This window comes from Rattus norvegicus, chromosome 8, assembly GCF_021556685.1.
Source record: "Rattus norvegicus strain SHRSP/BbbUtx chromosome 8, alternate assembly SHRSP_T2T, whole genome shotgun sequence".
NCBI lineage: Eukaryota > Metazoa > Chordata > Mammalia > Rodentia > Muridae > Rattus > Rattus norvegicus.
The window spans coordinates 88,958,590-88,981,428 of record NC_141541.1 but is presented as its reverse complement, the minus strand read 5'-3'; the positions used below and the strand labels follow the sequence as shown (position 1 = coordinate 88,981,428).

The 22,839-nt window shown below is 40.3% G+C and overlaps 2 protein-coding genes across 5 annotated transcripts in view; one reads left to right on the top strand and one right to left on the bottom strand.

Annotated features, from left to right (window-relative positions):
* Impg1 (interphotoreceptor matrix proteoglycan 1) overlaps positions 1 to 5,935 on the top strand; it is a 146,353-nt gene extending 140,418 nt beyond the window's left edge. The window contains 2 exon segments of the mRNA NM_023958.2: positions 3,028 to 3,097; positions 4,857 to 5,935. Coding sequence (NP_076448.2) covers positions 3,028 to 3,097; positions 4,857 to 4,934 — 148 coding nt within the window. The 3' untranslated portion in view covers positions 4,935 to 5,935.
* Positions 5,936 to 7,537: 1,602 nt separating this feature from the next.
* Positions 7,538 to 22,839, bottom strand: part of Myo6 (myosin VI) — a 152,178-nt gene continuing 136,876 nt past the window's right edge. Inside the window, exons 31-36 of one of the 4 annotated variants that reach the window (XM_087562213.1) lie at positions 22,360 to 22,398; positions 19,694 to 19,797; positions 18,143 to 18,274; positions 15,282 to 15,308; positions 12,174 to 12,392; positions 7,538 to 11,672 (exon numbers count right to left, since the gene is read on the bottom strand). In XM_087562213.1, the coding sequence (XP_087418339.1) occupies positions 11,473 to 11,672; positions 12,174 to 12,392; positions 15,282 to 15,308; positions 18,143 to 18,274; positions 19,694 to 19,797; positions 22,360 to 22,398 (721 nt within the window). In that variant the 3' untranslated portion in view covers positions 7,538 to 11,472. 4 annotated transcript variants of the gene reach the window in all.

Sequence of the window (22,839 nt, the reverse complement as noted above, 5' to 3'; positions counted from 1 at the left end):
GGCCGTACTAGGTTTCCGGAGACCTAACTCAGATCCTCATACTTGCATGACAAGCACTTCATCCAGTGAACCATCTGCACAGTATTTTGCATAGTGACATTTTTAATGATTTAAGAGTTCATTCTTTAAGTATTTTAAAGTGATTTCTACCCAAATCAGAATGAATGAGGGAAGGTCTTAGGTGGGCATGGGAAGGAACCAAGATATGACCAGACATGGATGTGTGCTCTGGAAGAGAGCAGAAAACACAAGGGTTCTCCTCAGACTGTGGGACACACAGAAAAGGCCAGCCGTAGGCCACTGTCAAGAGCACGGCCAGCCTTTCTCAACCACAGCCTTCAGGCACACAACCAAATGCTTGCTGTCGCTGCCATGGCAGGCAGGTGGTTCTGGTTCCCTCATCCCCCTCCTGCTCACCCACATGGCCATACTCCCCAATGTTCCACTAGGCCACATGGCCATCTACCTCCCCAGACTCCATCTGCAAGAAAATAGAGAGATTTCTTCTCTCCTTCATAATACTCACTCTGTCCCATTAAGGCGTCAACACTTTTAAAATAACTACCTGATCGTGACTAGGGAGCAATGTTCTGGGTCAGATTGTGGTTTAAACGTGCAGTTTAGTAATCAAGTAAGAAATGGTCAAGAAATGGCGATGAATATATTCCTTCTCTAAGATGTAATTTCCTTATTGGATGACAAGACTGAAAGAGCCTACCCATGAGCTTACTGAGGCCATGAAGTGCCAGCACAAAGCCTGTTCTTAAGAATATGCAGTGCAGGGTATCCGAGAAGTGAAGCTGACGAGTGTGCATGGGCTCTCCCTATGTCCGTTACAGTTAAGGCATGAACACAGTTTCATGTGGGTTTGATGTCCCTTTGGAAACAAGAAAGTGTAAGAGAAGACATGATAAAGTACAGAGATGTGTGGCTTCTGTAAGATAGCAAAACTGACACAAAATAATCTTCTTGACACCCAGATGGGTGATAAGCAGAGCAAAGGCAACCTTCGGGAAAGATCCTTCTACACCAGAGAGTTTCTTTTAGAAAGCAGGGCAGATCGACCAGAAAGGAATGAACCAGCCACTACGGCTGGAGTACAGCTGCCTCCCATTTACAAAAGCAGAACTAACTAAGCCTGAAGAAATGACTTTAGAACCAGGTATGGTGGCCCAGCTCTTCAGAAACTGAGGCAGGAGGACAGCTGCAAGTGTCAAAACTAGCCAGTTCCAGCTTCCAGACTCCCTATTCATAAAACAAAACAAATTTCTGTAATCAAAAAGGCCAACCTAATGAGATACCACTTCCAGAAGACATTAATATTTCCCTGGCAGACACAGGCAAAAAAGGGGGTCCAAAATGAAACTAACAAATAAACAATAAGATTAAAGAAAAATATAGCCTATACTATAAACAAGCTGATGATGATGATGATGATGATGATGATGATGATGATGATGATAGAAGGAGAAGAGGAGGAGGAATGTGATCTGTAAAATACAAACATCCTAATGATAAAGTAAGCAATGAGTACAGAAATGCTATTCATAGAAGAAATCCCAAGACCAATGAATACAGAAAGTCCTCAGTCTTGCTGTAGACAGAGACGTCCAAGCACAGCTGGGATGCTATGTGTTGCTCATGAAATTTGTCTAGAAGGTTAATAGTATCCAGTACAGATAATGTGTCATCGAGAGCTGCGCCACTTCTAATCATTACTGCTGGTGGATCTGTACATCAGAATCATCCTCTTTCAAGAAAATCTTTCAGCATCTCTAGAAAAGCTTGGATACTCTACTTTTAAACAATTTTTATAGTTATACCTATTCACTGCTCTGGGCCAGGTGCTTCTAGGTTCTTGGCCTCTAAACAAAAGAGTTGAAAATAGGGGTTTACATGGAATTACGGAAGCAGCTAGGTAACTGGACAGAGTGGATTACAGGAGGATACGCTATTAAAGACTGACAATGAGTCGCATGACTGGGAATACTCACTGGCTAAAGGCCTGGAGCCTTTATTTTATGGTGTCTAAGAGAAGGAAGAGCAGGCTACTAAGGGGCATGGTTTGGGTGGTTCTCTATCTTGACTGACAGATTGGTTATATAATTTACTTTTCCTACCATGTATGTCCCATCCCATAATGCATTTGATTTTAACTGTACACATATATCTAATTCTGTATAGACATAAATGGTAATGAGAGGGTTGTCCCTAAGAATGAACCAGCGGTCACAATCCCATCTTACCCATGTGTACCCAAAACAAATTTAGGCCAGATCAGCCTCTCCATTTTCCATACCCAGATAAACTGGGAATGCAGCTGAGGAGAAACTCAAAGGGTGATTGTTTCTCACCTAGGGTGAGGAAATGTACTGTTGTTCAGAGATAGAAGGGTTCAAAGATGTTCAGAGAGAAAAGGGGGAGAGTTGTAGGATAGGAGAACGGTGGGTGAAGTTACTAAAAATCTGCTATGCAAACCTATTGACTGTCACACAAGCTAAGATAAAGAAATACATACACACATTTTATAAACGATTGAGAGAAATAAGTGTTTACTTGTAAGGGAACCTGTACAGGACAAAATCCTCCAGATAGTATGCCTATTTTATAATGAAAAATATAAAGTGAAGACATGTATACGATGAAGAGAAAGTATACAATATAATGTCTGGAATTGTGAGCAGCAGTTACGACTAACCCTTACTTGAATAGCATTGTGAACAAAATGCTCCAATAGCATTTTTAGAGCAGTCACAACTCAACGCTTGGCTTGAACAATCACTGCCTCCTTGCGCGATGAGCTCACACTCCCCTCTCTCCCATGAGTTTCTGTCTACCCTTCTGAGACCAGTGCCCAAGAAGTAAGTAAGCCATCCAAGAGGAGAAACTCCACTGGTTGTGCCTGCGGGGCTGTGCGAAGTGCATTCGTTCACCTGTCATAATTTCAATTCCAAGACAGCAGCAGCCTAGCTATCCTTACTGTGAGAGAGAAGATGATACTGCTGTTTTTTTTTTTCTTTCTTGCAGGCCACCAGATCACTCTACAAACCAAGCTCGGCAACCTAGTGTTAAAAAGCTACAACGTCAGCAAAATAAGGTAAGGTTGAACTTCCTTTGTTAGTTGAAGCGGGTTGAATTTTGAAAAGAAAAATAGAGCCAGTTCGACACCTGCCCCTTTTTAAAACTGTTTAATGGGGATCCATCAAGCACCTGCTCTTTATTTGGTAGACTTTTAGAACTGAGGATGAGTGGGAAGTGGCATTCCCTGATGCAAGGACGGAGACTGAATACTCAGCAACTGAAATATGTAGACAAAATAATGAAATCACAGAAGTAGACTTCGTATTCTATAATAGTCACAAGCTGTTTTTGAAAAGAAATGTGAGTAATCAGATGTGTTTTTACAAAACTGAAATTTTTTTAAATAATAACATTCATGGCCCTGAATAACTTCCTATAAGTTATGCTTAAATTCCTTTTTCTTTCCTTTTGGAAATAGTCTGAGGAGCCCAGGCTGGCCATGAGCTTTTCATCCTCTTGCCTTGGCCTCTGAAGTGCCGTGGTGGTGGGTACGTCACCACAGCTGGCTTAAGTTTCTTTTTATTTCAAATAACAATCACCGTGTGTGTGTGTGTGTGTGTGTGTGTGTGTGTGTGTGTGTGTGTGTCTGTGTGTGTCTGTGTGTCTGTGTGTGTCTGTGTGTGTCTGTGTGTGTGTATGTGTGTGTGTGTGTCTGTGCGTCTGTGTCTGTGTGCATTTGTGTGTGTGTCTGTGCAGGTCTGTGTGTGTGTGTGTGTGTGTGTGTGTGTGTAGAATCAGCATTATTTGTGAAATGTGAGCAACTTCAGAAAGTCTTTAAAGTTAAGGTCTTTTATAAAACAAGTTACTTTACCAAGATTATTTTATATATATTTTTAAAAAGTGCTCATAATCAGGGTGTATATAATCTAAAGAGCTTTACCTTTTTTAAAAATAACTTTGAGGGAAAAGATTGGACATCTTTGTCCCCAAATTACCTATTTTTTAATTATAAGAAATCTTGGATTATAACAATTGGTAGACACAACCATTGCTCACACTAGAGACAATCAATAAAACAAATTCCTCACAGCCACACGCGGGGTGGTTACCAGCTGACAAGCCATCAAGGACGCTGTAACAATGAGACGAGAAGGAGTAATCTTTACTCAGTTGCACACTGGGAATGAGATGTACTCTCTGAATGTTTGAAACCAGGAGAACTGAAGAAGCAGAACAAGTTTTAGATACGGGCCACGGAAGTGATGACAGGACATGGGCTATGATACTGATAAAAGTTGATGCTATTTTGAAAGGTGATTTGCTTTTCTAAGGAAGACTGTATTCGACTGTCAACCTTCCAAGCACGGAGCTAACACTGAGAGACAACTTGTTTCATCCAGGATGGAGCAAGCAGCAATTAAATGTTGAAATACCAGAGGCTTGTGCTTCTCACGGTGAGAGAGACTATAAGTAACAACGAAAGTCACTGCTGTTAGTCCAAGGTCACAGGCTTTGTGGTGGCTGAAGGACGTGTGTGTTCCTTGAGGAATACTGTAATAGAATAGTGGTGCCCACTACAACTAGGAAGAAACACGGTGAAATTCATGCACAGACAATTTGCTCCAAAAGATGATCAGCCTGGAAACCTATTAGGTTTAAGAAAGGAAAGGATGCTGTCCTGATGGGTTATAAACTTATGAATGAATGGAAGCCATTCTGACCTTCCAAAGGTTTCCTAAATGGCAAGCCCACTCTCTCATCAAGGGAAGTTGAACCAGAAGGACTTGTTGGTTTGACTTTGAACGGTTCTTATAATAAAACCCTTTGTCTTCCAGGTGGTCAAGAAAAGAAATTCTGAACTCTCAGCTACAGATTTTGAAGAATTGGATGACCAGGATTGGGAGGGAAATTAAAGGCTGGAATCATATGCACTATGTTTTAAACCCTGTTGAAAGGCAACTTTATTTCTTAAAGAAAAATGTAACCACTCTGTTAACTTCTGAAAAATGGAGGGAGATACTCGGTGGTCATTGGAATACAGGCATGTAGTTAACTCTGAGAATCAACATACTTGAACTAGAGAACAGTCATGTATTTGATGACAGTTAAGCCAGGGGAGTACACATGGTTTTAGTCAAAACTCAAAACAATCATGGGAACACATCTGACTATTTGTGGACAGTACTCAAGTAGAAAAAAAATTAGGGTTTTTTTTTCCTTTAAATTATTACTTAAAGCTTATTTCCAACAAGTACACCTTGTTCTGTAGGTTGTACAGTATTGGGGGATCTAGTTCTTTTATATATTAGAATATACAATTAAAGGATTATCATTTGGGCTAGAGAGATAGCTAAGTGGTTAAGAGTATATACTGCTCTTCCAGAAGACCAGGGTTTAGATCCCAACACCCACATCGAGTGGCTCACATAGACCTGTAACTCCAGCTCCAGAGAACACAAACACCCTCCTCTGGCCTCCGTGCCCTCATGCACATAACCACAAATAGACACACCCACACTATTTTTTTAAATTAATTGATGTTTTAGTCGGCAGTGGAGAGGAAGGCTAGAGATATGACTCGGTGTTTAAGAACACTTGTTGCTCTTCCGGAGGAACCAGCAGAGAAACACAACTACTCATAATTCCAGTTTAAGGGGATCCAACACCCTCTTCTAATCCACTACTGCCAGTGCCAGGCAGCCATGTGGTGCACATGCATTCGGGCAGGCAAAATACTCATACACACAAGAGTTTAAAATCTAAATTTTAAAAATGTTAGTTTTAAAGATGATCACTTGTGTGAGGGTCCGGTCTCTTGTGTATGAATGTGATATCAAAACTGTGATGAGTACATGTATGCTCCACACTATAGCGCTCTCTCTCTCTCTCTCTCTCTCTCTCTCTCTCTCTCTCTCTCTCTCTCTCTCTCCTCTCCCCCTCCCTCTCCCCCTCCCTCCCTGCTGTGTGTGTGTGTGTGTGTGTGTGTGTGTGTGTGTCTTCCCTCTCCCTCCTCACCCCCAGCTCTTCGCAGTGTTTAGACATTCTGGTTTTATATAAGCAGTTCTTGTTTACACAGTAGACTATTTTGTTGCCCATGATTTCTGAGTTGCTCTTAAAAAAAAAGATACCAAGTCTCAGAGGCTCATATACACACATCACAGGAAAATCTTACTCTTCTTGTTGCTACTCTAAAAAAGAGGAGTTTGAAGGAAAACACTATGTCAGTGAGAAGCTAAAGAGGTGAGACTGTACACCGTGACATGATGTGACGTTTTCCACCAGGGGAACAATGTCTTCACTCTGTCCTGTATGTATCTATATTGGTACCAATGAAATACAGTTCAGCAGTTAATGTACTACTTGACGGGAAATTCCTATCTCTGCATCTCTTTCAAATCCAATTGTCAAATATATTTGGGGCAAAATCTTAAGTTTAAAAATGTACGTACTATATTCATAGATTTATAATAAAGATTATCTATACTTCACTAGTCATTCCATGGATGTGATAAGCAACTGAATTAGGCTATTGTAATATTGCTATGACAGTGAAATAAATATTGGTAGCAATATTTAACAAGAAAGCTACCAAACCAAAATATTTCCCCATAATGAAGACAATATTTTGAAAAACAGTATTCTCACATGGAGAATAGATACAAGACTTTAAATTCCTTTCTGTTGGTCTGTCAAATGAGGGGCTCCTCCAAGCTCCCCAGCAAGGAAGCCCTATATCTGGGATAAGAATGTCACATTGGTACATGGTGACAAGGTCACAGGGTGAATAGTAGCAAGGATAGACTGACCAACCCAATCCCATATCCCTGGAACCTCCCAGATGCAAGTGAATTGCTAAAAGTATGACAGGCCAATTACAAGCAAGTGAAATGCTTGCCTAAGGAGAGGTAATTGTCTATTCCTTCCCTTCCCAGGTCGCTCGTCCACATTGTAGTCCAATGCTAAGCAGTGCAAGTCAGGCTTTTATAGAGAAGCTAAGTAGGTAAACCATTCTGTATAAAATGTGAGGAGGGGGGTCCCAATTTAGGTTAAATGCTCCTTTATCATCTGTGTTTTGACATCCAAAGAAAAAAAGTGGTCCAGAAAGATACTAGTAGCCTTCTGCTCTCAGAAACCCACCAGGAATGTGGAAGATTCAAAACTCTTCACAGAGCAAGCTTTCCAGACTGGTGTTCAAACCTTAGACAAGAGTCTTCTTTGGGTCACCAGGTTTTATGAACTTTCTCTTCTCACAGATTAGACAGAGTCTGGGCTGAGACATCCAAGATCAGTTTGCCTCTAGTTTAAACGGGTTTAGTGGCTCACACACAGCCCGGTTTGTTCCCTGCAGGGAGATTACATACACATGTTTGGTCAGGATTCAGGAATTTTCAGTCCCCTGGAATGCCTGCCTCTCCATGTCGTCACCTAGCACACGGGTTATCCTCAACATGCCCCACCTGAAATCTACCAACAGTGTGACATTTGCACCCCGTATTAAAAGCACACAATACACAAATATGTTCTACACATACGGCAATTTATTTGAGTTTCCAGTACATCAGTATTTTAGGAAAGTATTAGACACACACTTTTGAGGAAATGAATAAAAATTAGCAATTACAAATAGACAAACTTCCAGAAGTGAGAAGAACGGTGGCTGTTTAATAAGTCTGTTTGTAATTTGACGTTGAGTTTCCATTTCGATGAAAATTAAGATTAAAGATTGTGCAGTTTTCAATGTGCATTAATTTTTCCTAATTATCTCCTGGAATACTTCCAAGAATCAAAATTACATCATACAGAGGGGAAAGAAGACGCTGATTTGAATTGGACCAAATTATCAAAAGGTGCAGCACTGACACAGGCAGACTCTCCACTGGCCCTTGCACATGGCTCGTATCAAAGATGCCAAGGTCTTTCCTGGGTGCCTCCAGTTCAGCTGCACCATTCTTACCTGCTAAGGTCTACATGCCAGGTGACTCACGACCCAACTTTACTAACCTTAATTTCTGCCCCTAAGCTGTAGCAAATACATCCCAAAACTCAGCCAGGACCTGAGAGTGTTGGCTGTCTAGGGTGTCTGAGTGCCTGCATCCCCACTGAATGCAGTCTTCGGAGGCTGCAGCATCTCCCTTCTTCCACTAAGGCTCTGCTCTGCCCTATGCTTATCACTCTTCCCACACCTCATCCTTCTCCTCACTGTGAAATGTCCTCTGCCCTCTCCCCCTCCACTGCTACTGCATCTTCTGGAACCAATTAAAACTCAATATTTATTTACCAGTGTTAAGGACAAACAGAAAAGTCCAGGAACAACCCTTTGTAAGTCTCCAGGGATCTGCTAAGCGGACAAACATTGTTTTCCCTCCGTGGCTAAAGCAAAGGCATTTACATCTTTTTCATGGTCTGGGAGCAAACTGTATGACCTTCCTGGCTTGCTACAACTTTTTTCATATAAAGAAGTAAGATTATCATTAACAGTATTAATTGACTGATTAGTTCAATAACTATTCTGCTAAATCAAGTATTTTAAAGATAAAAAGAAAAGAAAAATGAAAGACAAAGATCTACATATGTGAATCCCCTGAGAACCATTTTAGTAACCTGTGAGTGAAACTCTCTTCCAAAAATAGCCAACTAAAAGCCAGGGAGGTGTCACCGTGGTAGAGCCTCACCTGTATGAAGCCCTGGGTTCAATCCCCAGCATGGAAAAAAAATCAATAAAGATGACATGTAATAAATATCTATTGTTATTATTTTGCCTGTGGTTTCTATTATCTAAATCTTGCAAGCAACTCCTAGTTTTGCCTTAAGAGGTTTTCTTGTAAAACCAAAGGGGTCACTGGACTTTTTATATGCCATGGTGAGACCCTCGCTAGTCACCTTTAAGGCTCCCTAGTCGGGTTCAGGGCTCCCTAGTCACCTTTAACATGCTAGTGTTCGTTTATTTTGCTTCGTCTCAGACACCTGTGCACAGGTGGTCTCCATGACAGTGAAGGGGCTGAAGTTTTTGGAACCACCAGGCCTCTAGAAATCCCTGTACTCACTGAGAGCCTATCTCTCTACTAACACACGTCTAACTGTGCTGCTGGCTTTGACCACTGTGTCTCAACTGAATTAACACAGAAACACTTGCCATCATGTTGTTGTTGATGATGTTGTTGTTGATGTTGTTGTTGATGTTGTTGTTGTGTTCTATTAAAACGTACAACCACTGTGGTGGAAGAAACTGGAGCTGATAAACATTAGAGAAATTAGTTCTTCTTGTATAATATATTGGTTTAAACTGATTAAAATAAGGATGCCTCAAATTCTTGCATAGCCTTGGTGGATCTGAACCCACAAAACATGGTAGAGAAGCTGGCTCAAGGCCCTGTGGAACACTCTTTCTGCTGTGCTCCAGAACATGATGTTCTGAAGTCTCCCCGGAAGGACCTGGTTGCTGTGAGATGCAGGAGGCTCAAAGGCTGCCTGAATTAGGGCAGGTCTCCCGCTTGGCAAAATTAACTCAGGAGACTATCTGAAACAGATCACTGTAGGACAACTCGGTGACACAATTAGGAAGGAAATGGTTGGAGATGACTGAGAATTATCAGTCGAAAACCACAAAGACTTTCAACAATGCTTTGCTGTCGTTTAGTTCCTATAAATTCTTTAAAATATTAAGATCTGTTATTACCATAATTCCCACTTTTTGATGAATTTTTCATCTAGTGCTTATTCGAAGATCTAGAAGATACATAAAAGTGCGTCAGCAAACAGTGCCAAGCTGAGAAGTCACTAAGAATCCATTAGGCCACTGGATTTTTTTCCCCAAGGACTACATTCATTTTGACTAGGAAATAAAGGTTACTCAGTATCCTGCACAAATAAAGACACCAATCAAAAGTGAGCGTGGAAGAGGAGGAACAGGTTGTTTATTTCGGTGACTGCGCCTCTGTCACCCATCACAAGACCAACCGAGAGTAAATCTAAGCAGTAAAACAGCCTCCAGAAAAGAACCTCATTCACATTTTCAATCATTAGTACAGACAGAGCCATTTAATTCCCTTAACAAAAACAATCATTCCACGATGTCATAACAGTAAGTACTTCAGTACTATGACACTGCAAAAGGAGTGCTTCTGACAATAGTGCCCGAGGCTTCTGAGCATGAATCTCATCAGCTGGGAAGTATTTTCCTAACTGAGCTAAGAGGAATAAAAATCCTGAAATTTCAAAGGTCAGGGTATTTAAAAACCAAGGGGAGTGTGAAGAATAGTTCTGCTTTCTACTTTTATTCTCAAATACAAAGACTCCTTTGGGTGTCAACATAACTCCTTGATGTATTTTTTGTCTCTAAGTTCCTAATATTAAAGTTGTAAATATTAGCCCCAGCTGCTGACATCTGATCAGGACTAAACAGAACACAAAGGGAGTGTTTTAAAGGCTTCCTGCAGCATGAAACAAACTATGTCTAAGTGCAAGGGCTTCTGGATTACAAAGTTTACAAAGCAGCTCTCTAATAACCATGTCTCAAAGGCCAAACTGGATACCCAGAGGAGGGACAGGGGCAAGAGAGCTGTCCGAAGCAGTACACCAGCTTAAGTGACGTGAAATAACATGGACAAGGTTCAAACGGAGAGACTGCAGTTGAGATGAAGTGGAAAAAATAGTGGAATTCAGTCCAGTAGAGTCATAGAACACTGCCTCAACCCTGCATCCCTTCCAAAATGAAACAAAGTTATATCAATACCTCTAGTCATTCCAAAAATCCAAATTTCCTTTACTCTACCGTGGATTAGGAAGAGGAGATTCCAAGAGCAACACAGAGCTTGGTAGAGAAGCATCCCATGTCTGAGCTGCAAACGCCCAGCACCTCCCTCCACATAAGACATTCTATACATTAAGGCTCTTTCCAGAATTCTAGAATTTGGGGATCAAGGGCGCTAAGCACACTGCAAGAAGGGGAAATCTATTTCCATGGACTTTTGAAAAAGCAGACAAAATAGAGTTCTTTAGACCAAACACATCTGTGCCTTAATCAATTCAAGTACCTTAATTCTTGCACAAAATTAAGCTAAGATTTCATTATCTCCGTTATAAAGGCACTGTGACATCCTTTTCTTTAAAAAGTCAAATGTTTTGAATTTAAAAAAAAAGAGCCTTGTCCTTGAGAATACTCAGCAATAAGGTGGTCAGTGTGCAGAGCGAGAAGTATCAGCTGTCTGTCTGGGTGCAGAAAACACCAAACAGAGCAGGGGTGGGGGTCACTGCTGGAATCAGGGCTTTTCTTTCTTTAGGTCCTGAATCCACCACCTCAACCTTAATTAACCTTGAACAAATTAACAAACTCCATGATTAATAAAATCTGTTCACTTTGCATAAGGCATTTCTACCAGGAGCAAGGGAGTGGCGAACCTTCTGGTCACCTCCCTGCCTGTGAGGGTCAGGGCTAGGCTGGAACCCTGCGGTCTACTTGAGCAGGTTCTGCAGCATGGCTGTAGCGTAGGTGGGCCGGGCCTGCCTGCTCTCGATGGCGCTCTGCAGGTACTGGATGCCTCCACAGCGCTCCCAGATCTCTTCAAACTGTCTGGGCAAGATCTCAGCACCACGCTTTCGAGTCAGACCTGTCTCCTCGAGATTCAACTCACACATCTCCATGTCGTCCTTGCCTGCAGACGGGAGACACCGCAAAATTACCATATCTTTGCACAGCATTTTTATGAGTGTTATTCCTGAACAACAATCCTCATGCATTTGAGAAATCATAACAATTTCTCCAAGACACAAATCTGCTTAAGTTCTTCAGAAATCACTTACGCCTGCCCCCACTACGGACTCTTAAAATAAACCCCACCAATGACCAAAGAAATCATCAGGGTTAATATGAATGCTGTGTGCCCTCAAAGCTAATGCAAAACTTAGAACTTAGCACCAAAGACAAGTTTCTTAGGACAGACCTTTTTTTATGCTCTCTGAACAGGCATAAAAAAATTTTTGCTCTGTAAATCAGTTAATCTTCCTTTAACTGAAGATGAGACTGGATTGCAAAGCTCAGTCATTCAATTCTGAAATGCAATGACTGACTTATTACGTTATATATTAGACTGTTTCATCCAAGGATTTACTCTTCTTTTTCATTTGACTATTTCTCCCCTGTGAACTATACACACCAGCTACAAGAAGGATGGGCGGCTTGTCAGGGTGCAGCTCCATCTGCCGGGCAATCCATGGTCCGTCAAAATGGGCGTACCACCAGCCCTTCTTCTTGTTCTGTGGGTCTTTGTACTGGTCCGCGGGGCGGATGAAGGGGATGCGGAAGAAACGCTGCTGTCGGTTCATCTCAATCTCCTGCTGCCTGGCAGGGAGCTGAGCCGCGGGGTTCTGCTGAGCTATTACACAGAACAGGCAACGTTACACCAGCCACCCACGGGAAAGAAAACAGACATCGTTTCTAAAATACACCAGGACTTTTATAGAGGGGAGGGGGAGAACAGAGGCTCCTACGAGATGATTTAAAATGTTAGTACTAGTTGCCTGTTAAGGAGTCCAATTCAGAGTGGGATTTCTTAGACCTGTCTTTGACAAAAGATGTTTCTTGGTTCTATGCATGTGCATGCATATACACATCCAAGCACCGTGCACATGCACAGTGCACACGCGCATACACACACACACTATTATTGTGCTCATGTACTCATATTGTAAATAAACACACAAAGACAGGCATGGGAACATGCACACACACACTCTCAAGCACTGTGCACACACATGGTTACACATGTGCACACACACACACATACACACACATACACACACACGGTCTCAAGTATTGCACACATGCATAGTACACACATGCTCAAGCACATTTTATATGAATGGACACATACAAGCACACTCAAGCATTATGCACACACATTTAAGCATTTTGCACATGCATAGTACACACACACATATTCATGCATTGTGTATTCACTGTACACAAAGCATTGTGCACAGGCACAGTACACATGCTCAGGCTTTGTGCATATACAGAAGTATGGTACACACATGGGTGCCCCCCATTGCCACCACCACCACCATCACCACCACCGCCACAACCGCCACCACCACTGGCAACAAAGCCTTTACCAGATCCCCACAAACGACTTAACAGTAACCCCAAATTAACTGACACAGCAGGCAAGTAGTCTAGAACTATTACCCTACAAGGATTTCAGGTAAAAGTTGAAGAATAACTTACATATGACTACTTAAAACTGAATAAATAGTAATTTTCAAATTAGATTTGTTCATTTAATTATATCTTCCACCAAAGAGAAGTCCATTCAAATTTTTCCCATTTTACCGACTTTGGGGTTTTTTAAGGCCAAATAGTACAGATTTAGAGAAAGTTGCCCCCCAAAACCCTACATATATCAGTAAGAATAACCCTTTCCTCAAAAATATTACAGCAAAATGAGATTTCTCTTGACAGAAAACCCACAGAAATAAGTGGATATAGTATACGGGCTTCCTTATCAACAGGAAGAAATAATTCTTCCTTTTCTGCTTGTCCTAAACCTTGCCCGATTCGGTACTGAATGACTGGGCTCTTATTTTATGTGCAAATGTAAGCACGTCTCTGGAGTAATGACTTTATACCCTGGGCAGGCGAGGCTGTTTGTATGCTTTACATTCTTAGCTTTGAAAGTGGAACAACAATTTACCGCAGTTCCGAGAACCTTGATATGAAAATCAAAGAACATCAATGAAAGCGCACCCACTACATAAAACCACGCACGGCACGTGGCTTTCCAAGGAACTTTCAGAAACACCAAAAGGATGAAAATACTCCTACTCTAGCTTACACCCTCAAGAAACATCAGCCGCTTTTGGAAGGTTAGATTTATTTACTCAGAGAAAGCAACACACACTTAAGGAAACTACCCATGTCTATGAAAGAACGAGCGAGGGCCAGTCTTGTTAGTGAGGTTAGGAGCCGCACAGAAACAGAGATAGGTTTGTTCTCTTGCTCCTGTTCCCTCCCCTCCACTTGGCAACTCAGTGATCACACCTGAAGTTTAAAACCAGCTGGCTTACAGGTGAATTCCAAGCCAGCCAGGAGTGAGACCCTACCTCTGGATGGAGGGATTATGGATGGATGGATGGATGGATGGATGGATGGATGGATGGATGGATGGATGGGTGGGTGGGTGGGTGGATGGATGGATGGGTGGGTGGATGGGTAGATGGATAAATATTTTAAAAGAACCAACACTTCGGGATGGTGAATGGGTGGCTGGAAATTTATTAGGGCACTAACAGACTCTATTCACTAGCTTATTTTTTAAAATATCTGCCTCCTAAAGTTAACACACTGAGTAAAATTAAGAAACCAAACTTTTTAATAGCCTTTTCTAGTAATACGAGAACTGGGATTTTCTTGAAAAGAACTAAACACTTCAGTTAAGTTTTTTTTTTAAAGCAGACATTAAAATATTGATAATAATCTTGTCAATCTGCCTTCATCCAATCATGTCCCCTTTAAAAGGCAGGGCTCCAGAAACACACCCTAGCACCTGGAAGGCCAAGGCCGAGCACTGAGACTTGGAGGAGAGTCTGGGATAGCTACACCGTGAGGCGATGCCTCAGACAACAGAACAAAAATACAAATTATAAGAAGCACCTGGAAAAATCAGGCCCAACAAACTGGCAAAATTAACTGAAGTTCTTAGCTCTTTCCAACAACATCCCTGCTAGCAAACTGCTCCACTCATTCTAGGAACTTAGTACCACAGGGAAAGGCGACCTAAAGTTTCCAAGGTATGGAAGGAATGTGCATCACTGGGCATTACCTCCCTCTCCCCTAGCAGGGGTCTTTATTAGATGTGTGCATATTACTACACTGAACTCAAATCCCCATGGACAGAAACACAGGTACCCTCTCAACACAGCCTCTGCGATCAGCAGCTAAGAGTTAGTCTTTCTTCTAGGTCAGCTAGGAAATGAAGACAGCATTTTGCTACAGTAAGAAGTGTGCACAGCCAGTTTTAAATGGGTGAAATGTGACAGGTGACGCCATCGTGTGGTCAATCTTCATTTTACATACATTTTTTTAATTAATCTGAGAAAATGTATCATATTTCAAGTTAAAATATATTTTAGTATAGATGGGCGTCTTTAGTGTTCTATAACTCCACTTACAACGTAGCAAAACAGTGTTTGACAGAAAGTTAGTACTCCAGGAAGTTTTTTAACCCTCTTCCAGTTAGCGCATGAGTGACCACCCATTGACTTACGTGAATTGTTCAAAAATGGTGCAAAATCTGTGAACAAATATTGTATGGTGAAGAAGATATAAAAATTCCAAAGCTGTTAAATGAGCACTTTCCTAATTAATAAATCCATCCCATCAATGGAGGTGGTGACCAACATGCAAACACTCATCTACACCAAAGAGCTCAAAGAACTGTCTATAGTAAATGGTGCTCTGATTTTAAAAATGATTTTTTAGAAAGCATGGGAGAAAGAAAGAAATGAAGAAAGAGAGGGGGAACCTACTTTGATTAATGACATTTTAGGAAATTCTGTTTGAGGCGCAGGTGAAGAGTACCAAAATTTAAAAATTATACTTCCTTTATAGTTTTGGGACATAAGAATTTAACTGATGGTAATGAACAGTACAGTGTTTACACAGTCAATATATTCTAATCTCGTCAAATTGCTTAAATCTTAAACTTGTGCCAGTTCTAAAGAACTTGAATTAAGTGAGTTCCAAAATCATAGTTTGAAACAATTACAAATATTCACTGAGCAATTTACAAGGGTCCAAAGAGATTTGTGGAACTCTCTTTTGGGATAAATGAGATGAGAGCACACTCAGTGACTCAGGTCAGGAAGGGGACTACTGTTATTCGTAAGGGGGATGCTTCTTCTTCATCACTATACAAATTTACCATAGTTTATCAGCTATTACCCTTGTACTCCATGACATCAGGTTTTATTTTTGTGAATCACAGTGTCCTCGTTTCATGGTTTCAAACGAATCCTAATTCTTCTAAATATAATGACTACACAGCACGGACTTTCGTCATTGACCTAGGAAGGTTCCAGATGCCCTTCCCCCCTCCTCTCAAGCACATTCCTGTGTCAGACCGAATTTTATATGAGAAAAATACACAGAGAAAAGCAGGATAAATACTTCACAGGCAGAAGTAGATTTTTAGCCCAAAAATGCCTCATAATCGAATTATCTAAGGTTGACAAACTGATTATATTTGCATAAAATTTCTAACATTTTTACTGCTGGACAGAACCCTTAGGAAATCTCCCTGACACAATACTGTACTTAACGGCAGGAAGTTGTCATTTGCTTCAGTTGGGGACAAAAGTAGTTTTTTTTCTTTTAAGTAGCAAAGTTTGAATTAAAACTATGTGAAATATTTGTAAGTCCCCTCCATTTGTGATGTACTCATTTAGATGTGTGAATTTTACAACTCAATGAAGATCTGTCATGGTAAAGGTAATTATAGAACATTTACAGCTCAGGTGACAGCTAAAAGGAAGAGCCCACTGTTTTCCTTGTATGTCCTTGGTAGTTTGCTTATATACAAAACGAACATGGTTTCTGGCAAAAACTTAATATCTAACAATGAAACTTACTGCCATTTTAAGTACGCAGGTAAAAGGTTGGGGCTTCCACCTTTCAAATCCTACTGTCTCTCAGCTATAGTTGACCCAATCCCTCATCAACTTAGAATTCACCTAAAATCAACTAGCATCACCTTCACTGTCTTCCTTATTGCTCTTAATCAACTCTGCGACAACTGAGAAACACTGAGTCCCTGCCATTCAGCTGAATTTCATCACATATTGCTTTTATTTCCTTGGGAAGTAGTGAGAATTTAAAACTACATTCAAGAACTCAGACTCGATGCATTGGTAAACTACACGTCCATGTGTTGAGAACATATGACACTGGCTGTCACCTTGATCTAATCTGAATTAAGAAAAATTATGATGGTTTAAAAGTACCAAGGGATCCAATGAAATTCCAGTGGTGCTTTAAATTTTAAAAAGCTGGATCTAAGAGATTGCTCAGTGGGTCTGAGCACTGGCTGATCTCTCAGCAGACCCAGGTCCAATGCCCACGCAGAGCAGCTAACAACCTCTGTAACTCCAGTTCCAGGGGATCCAATGCCTTCTTCTGGCCTGCACACATGTAGGGCAGAGATACAGCCAAACAAAGTACACATACACATGTTAAAAATAAATCTTTTCAAAGAACTGAAAATCTAGCTCATACTGCAGGCCACCGGAGCCAATGTGACAGTCTACCCAGCTCTAATGAGTCTGTCCTGTCCCACTTCCTGGTGTACGTGGTTTCTGCATCTGGGCAAAGCTCGACAGTATTATAAAGTAGCATTTGCAGTGAACCTTTTTTAAGTAGGACAATGACATGGTGATGGAGAACACAGGAATCAAATCCTTTCTTTTTCTAGGCTATGATCCCATTCCAGAATACACCAGAGGGGATGTACACCTACATATTAAAAATATAAGTATATTTGGTTATTTGGGGAACTACTCTAAAAACTGACCTAGATTAAATTTCAAAATAAGGAAAATTTTAGAAGATAAAAATAAAATCCTTTTGAGCTATATAAAAATACTCATATGTAAGCTCATGAGTATACAGAGTGAACCAATCACAGTAACCTTTACATTTGATGTGTAACCCTTTTTGTTTGTTTGTTTTGGATTTTTTTTGTTTTTGTTTTTTGTTTGTACTTGGACTTTTTTGAAATGCTGAAATCAGCACATGCCAAGCAAGCACTGGACCCAGTATAAGCCAGCTGTCCTCATATAATACGTGTGTGTGTGTGTGTGTGTGACTATACACTTAGTATTGTACAATATCAACAAAGACAAGAAGATTCTTACCTTTAGACTCCACTATAACAAGTAAATTCAATGGATCTTGACACATGGCTTTAAAGATCTATTCCATGGAAAATGCTCTATATGACAGGTAATGATTGTATCATGTCACTAGATCACAATCAGAGAACTTTATGTTGACTATTTTACTCAAAAATTATGTATAGCTACGTGCATTTATGTGTACTAAGAACAGTGAAAAGTACAGATTTGTTTTTACCATAATCAGTAACAGACTTGGGAGCACGCTGCTCTGTTTCAGTATTTCTCTTCTTGTTCTTGGATTTCCAAGCATGATACACTTTTAGTCTCCTGTGAAATTCTTCTCTGCAAGCTGCCAGGAGCTCAATGTCTGTTGATTACACAGAAAGAAAAATTCACATTCTAAATTATTCATCTGAAATTACTAGTCGATGGCATAAACAGGGTGTACATAAAGGGTTGTTGGGTTTTGGTTTATAGGACAAAATGAGATAAGATGAGTGCTTCGTGGTCTTTCTCATGTACAGTTTATCACTCACAGATTACTACCCCAGAGCGTTGGTTACTCAAGAACTCTAGACTAAACAGGTATTTTATGTATGAAGAAACTGAATCAGAAAGGCTTTTTTAAAAGAAGACAATACACTCATGCACAAGCACCATTTTTTCACATTTATAATATGCCTACTCAGCGAGGCAAGAACATATTGAGAGCTCTGACCAACTAGGATGCTTCCACTACTAGGCAGTGTCCTGAACGTTAAACAGCGTGTTTACACAAGACCCTAACTAGCCATGAGACCCTGGGTGTTGTGCCTCATACTGCTGGGGGGAAAACAATTTAAAAATTGGTTATGGGGCTAGAGAGATGGCTCAGTGGTTAAGAGCACTGACTGCTCTTCCAGAGGTCCTGAGTTCAATTCCCAGCAACCACATGGTGGTTGGGATCCGATGCCCTCTTCTGGTGTGACTGGCGACAGCTACAGTGTGCTCACATACATAAGTAAATAAACCTTTGTTAAAAAACTGGTTACATTGTTATTTATTACTCTGGATTCACAGAAGAAAAGATACAGATGTTCAAGTATTTAACCATTATAATTAGCATTAGAAGAGTCAGTCATTAATACAACCTGAGTTATTTAGTCCTTCTGTGAGCTGGGTAAGAAATGGGCACAGTACATGCATTCAATAATAGAGCTGTGGTGTTTAGTTCTAATTGTCCACCTGATGCAACCTAGAATCGCCTGGAAAGAGTCTCAGTGAGGCACTGTCTAGACCAGGCTAGTGTCTGGGAATGTATCTGTGAGAGGTTGACTGTCCGTATTAGTTAGGGTGAGAAGGCCCAGCCAACGGTGGGTTTGGACTGGGAGTGTGGAAAAGCAAGGTAAGTACAGTGCATGTATTTTCCTTTCTGCTCTTGATGGTGGATGTGATATGACCAACCGCATTAGCCTCCTTCTTCCATTATGATAGAGTGTCACCTTGACTTATGAGCTACCATAAACCCTTTCTCCCCTAACATCCTTTTCATCAGGGTATTCTATCACAGCAATAGAAAAGAAACTGAAATACATGTCCTTCTTTTGATTCTGTGACTGAATCATGTCTTCATTTTCAAGAGAACAAAGAATAACAACCATGCTGGTTTAGGTACTTTGTATACATAGGCATATATACACACACATACACACACATGTGCACGCACACACACCACCCCAGTCTCGGTAGTTATCTTAATGGTTATTGGTATGGTCTCCTCCCTCCTGCTTCTTCTCCATGCACTCACCACAGGAAGTGTTGATTGTATCGCGAAGTTCTGCGTATTTCCATTTACTGAGATCGTGTTTCTTGGTACCAGCAGCAGCCTTGGTAGCTTGTACAGCAGGACCTCTGTAATCAAAAATCACATATTTAAACAAGAAATGTTTAGTGGTCATGAGGCAGGCATTCAGAATCAAGTTTCATGATTTATTTTAATTCCAATGTGACAAAGAAAGAGGTTAAATACATCAGATTTCAAAATACGGGGAAAAACAAGAACACAGATGTTGTGGTAAATAAACACTGAAAGTCTAAAACCCTACCTCTTGGGTATCAAACAAGTAAACCCCCACCCCACCTCCACCATTTTCTACCTGGAAAACCTTTCTCTTAAAAAGTTAATGAAGGGAAGCTACCTGAGAACAAGTGTGTAGCCTCTCGTCCTTTTATATTTTGAAAGAATAGCAAACCCAGCAAATGGCTAAGATAGAGACACTTTATATAACTAACATTCTTGAAAAAGCATATTTGAAAATACATGGTCCTTCATGTGCTTTTCTTGGGTTCTTTTCCTTCTGATTATTTGTTTTATCCTATTTGATATGTTTGTATTTGCCTTATTATATTACATCATATCTTATTTTATTACTATCCCTTAGGAACCTGTATGCTTTTGAATGAGAGACAGAAAGGACCCAGATGGGAGGGAGGGAGGGAGGAAGGGAGGGAGAGAGGGAGAGAGGGAGGGAAGGACTGGGAGAAGTGAAGAAGAGAAAACCATAATCAGGATATATTATTTGGAAAAAATATATTTCAACAAAAGAAAAACATTTTAAGAAAGGAAATACATCACCTTATCCTGAGGTGACAGCAATTACATTTTCAACATTAAACCCAAAATGAAGTAAATAAGGTATCTTAGCCTCTTTTAAAGGCCTATGTGTGAGTTGTGGGTGGGAAATGGTATATTTCACACTACATACTTAAAACTCTTTGACATGCTGACCGTAATATAACGACTGATGAATAATAAGTAGCTACTTAATCCTTTCTGCATTTTATGGTTAACATCATTTTACTGCAGAATCTGCATTACCAAGTTACATAATTGGTGGATTGGCATATGGCTTTTCCTTCCCAACTGCTTAGCTCAAAGAGTCAACTATAGGCTACAGAGCAAACTTAGACGCCCATCAGTAGAACAAAGTTACGTCAGCATTTGCAGGAAAACGCATATAACTGGAAATAATAATATTAATCAAATTAAGTCAGCCTCAGAAAGACAAGTGTCATGTCTTCTCTTATTTTTGACTTCTAGATTTTATGTAGATACATAAAATCACGTGTGAATCTATGAAATGAAAGTAGAAGTTTAACTGTCAGCAGGAACAAGGATTAACGGGAGGGAAAGGCAAATAAAAGCCTGGATGGGATGTGGCAGAAATATTCTCAGTAGAGGGCTGAGTGAAAGTGTCCTTGTGGAACACACACATGTATAGTGAGGATGCACAGTAAAGTCTGTCGAGAGAGTCTGCTATGTGTCTACAAGGCATCCTTACCAATACATTAGTTTAAATGCATATGGAAACACTCTTTTCCATAAAATAAATAATGAATATTCAATAAAGTAGCTGGGAAAAAAATCACTCTTCTCCCTACTCTTTTAAAACTGTTTTCTAGGACAGTAACTGAAAATCATTATGAGTTTTTCTGTTCTGGTTTGAAAGAGAAAACCAATTTATATAATATATAGTTTGATAGTCAAATATATGAAAGATATGTAGAATGTGTGTGTATGTGGGATGTGGTGTGTGTGTGTGTGTGTGTGTGTGTGTCTGTGTGTCTGTATGTCTGTGTGTCTGTGATGCTTTGATAAGTTCTAAAGGTAAAACTGATTTCAAATTATTTTTGCATTAAATGTGAATATAACAACACTATCTTTTCATTCATATTACTAAGCCTGCTAGAACATGTATTTGGAGTTAGAAGTAGTAGATGAACTCAATGAAGGTAGATGTTCTTCCCATATCTGTGTCATTAAAATAGTAAAAGTAATAAAGTAAAACAAAATAATCTACTGATTAACCTTATCATAAAGACAATCATGCAAACAATACATTAAAATAGTAATAGAGATTACTTGGTTTTTAAGACCCACTGACGGCATGTTGTAACTTTAAAATTGTCAAAATATTATTGATTCAAAGCCGCTTCTAAAAATTATAGACTAAGGCTGGAGACATGGCTCGGTCACTAAAGGCTCATAACCAAAACCCACCAGAAGGTTCTCTGGAGGTTCATTTGCACCAGGGGATTGTAAACTAGTGTTCATGTTCCACATCCCAGTTAGTCTACTTCACCCTCAGCGAGGCACAGCGGCCCCCAAACTAGAGGTGGCGCTCCCATCCCCAGGGAGTTTCCAAGTACTCATTCCATCTGGATGAGACTGAGGAGCACAGCCCAGCACAGTGAAGAGCTTCCTCATCCAGACACCGGCTGTGTCCTCAGTGAGAAACAGGGATTAGAAGAGCGTGGCTTCTTTCTGTATTACGTTAGCATTTCTCATACAGAAAGGTTACATGAAAAGAGAGTGAGCCATTCACACAACAGGTTCTAGTCCAAATCATCAAAAGGAATTTGAAAATAGGATTCTGTAATAAATACTTATTTCTGCAATCACGCTGCACTAACCTACTCAAAATGTCTGACATTTCTTTGGCCATTTGTTCCCTACAAGAAAAAAAAATGATAATACGACACAATTACATATAAGGCACATCACAAACATTGCTTAAAAGATATGAAAATATAATTAATCTCACTATTATCAATAGTATACCTATTCAAAATCATTTTACTTTGTGAAGGATCCATTAGTGACATGCTTTTCAGTAACTCTGTCCATAAAACATGTGAGGTCTTTGAGTTTCAGGCTATCTGAGCACATCTCTCTCACTGGGTAAAAACTCTCTGATAAAACTTCCATGAAGGCCATGCTTCAGTGGTATTTTTTATGTGCAGACTATAAATAGCACACTTTAAATGCACACAGGAAGCTTGGCAGGATACAGATGCTGTACAAGGGTCTTTGCACGAACATGCTTAGCACATCAGTGAGATGAAACTTCATGGTGGTAAACCAAGCTGATATGCTCAGATAACATGCTAAAG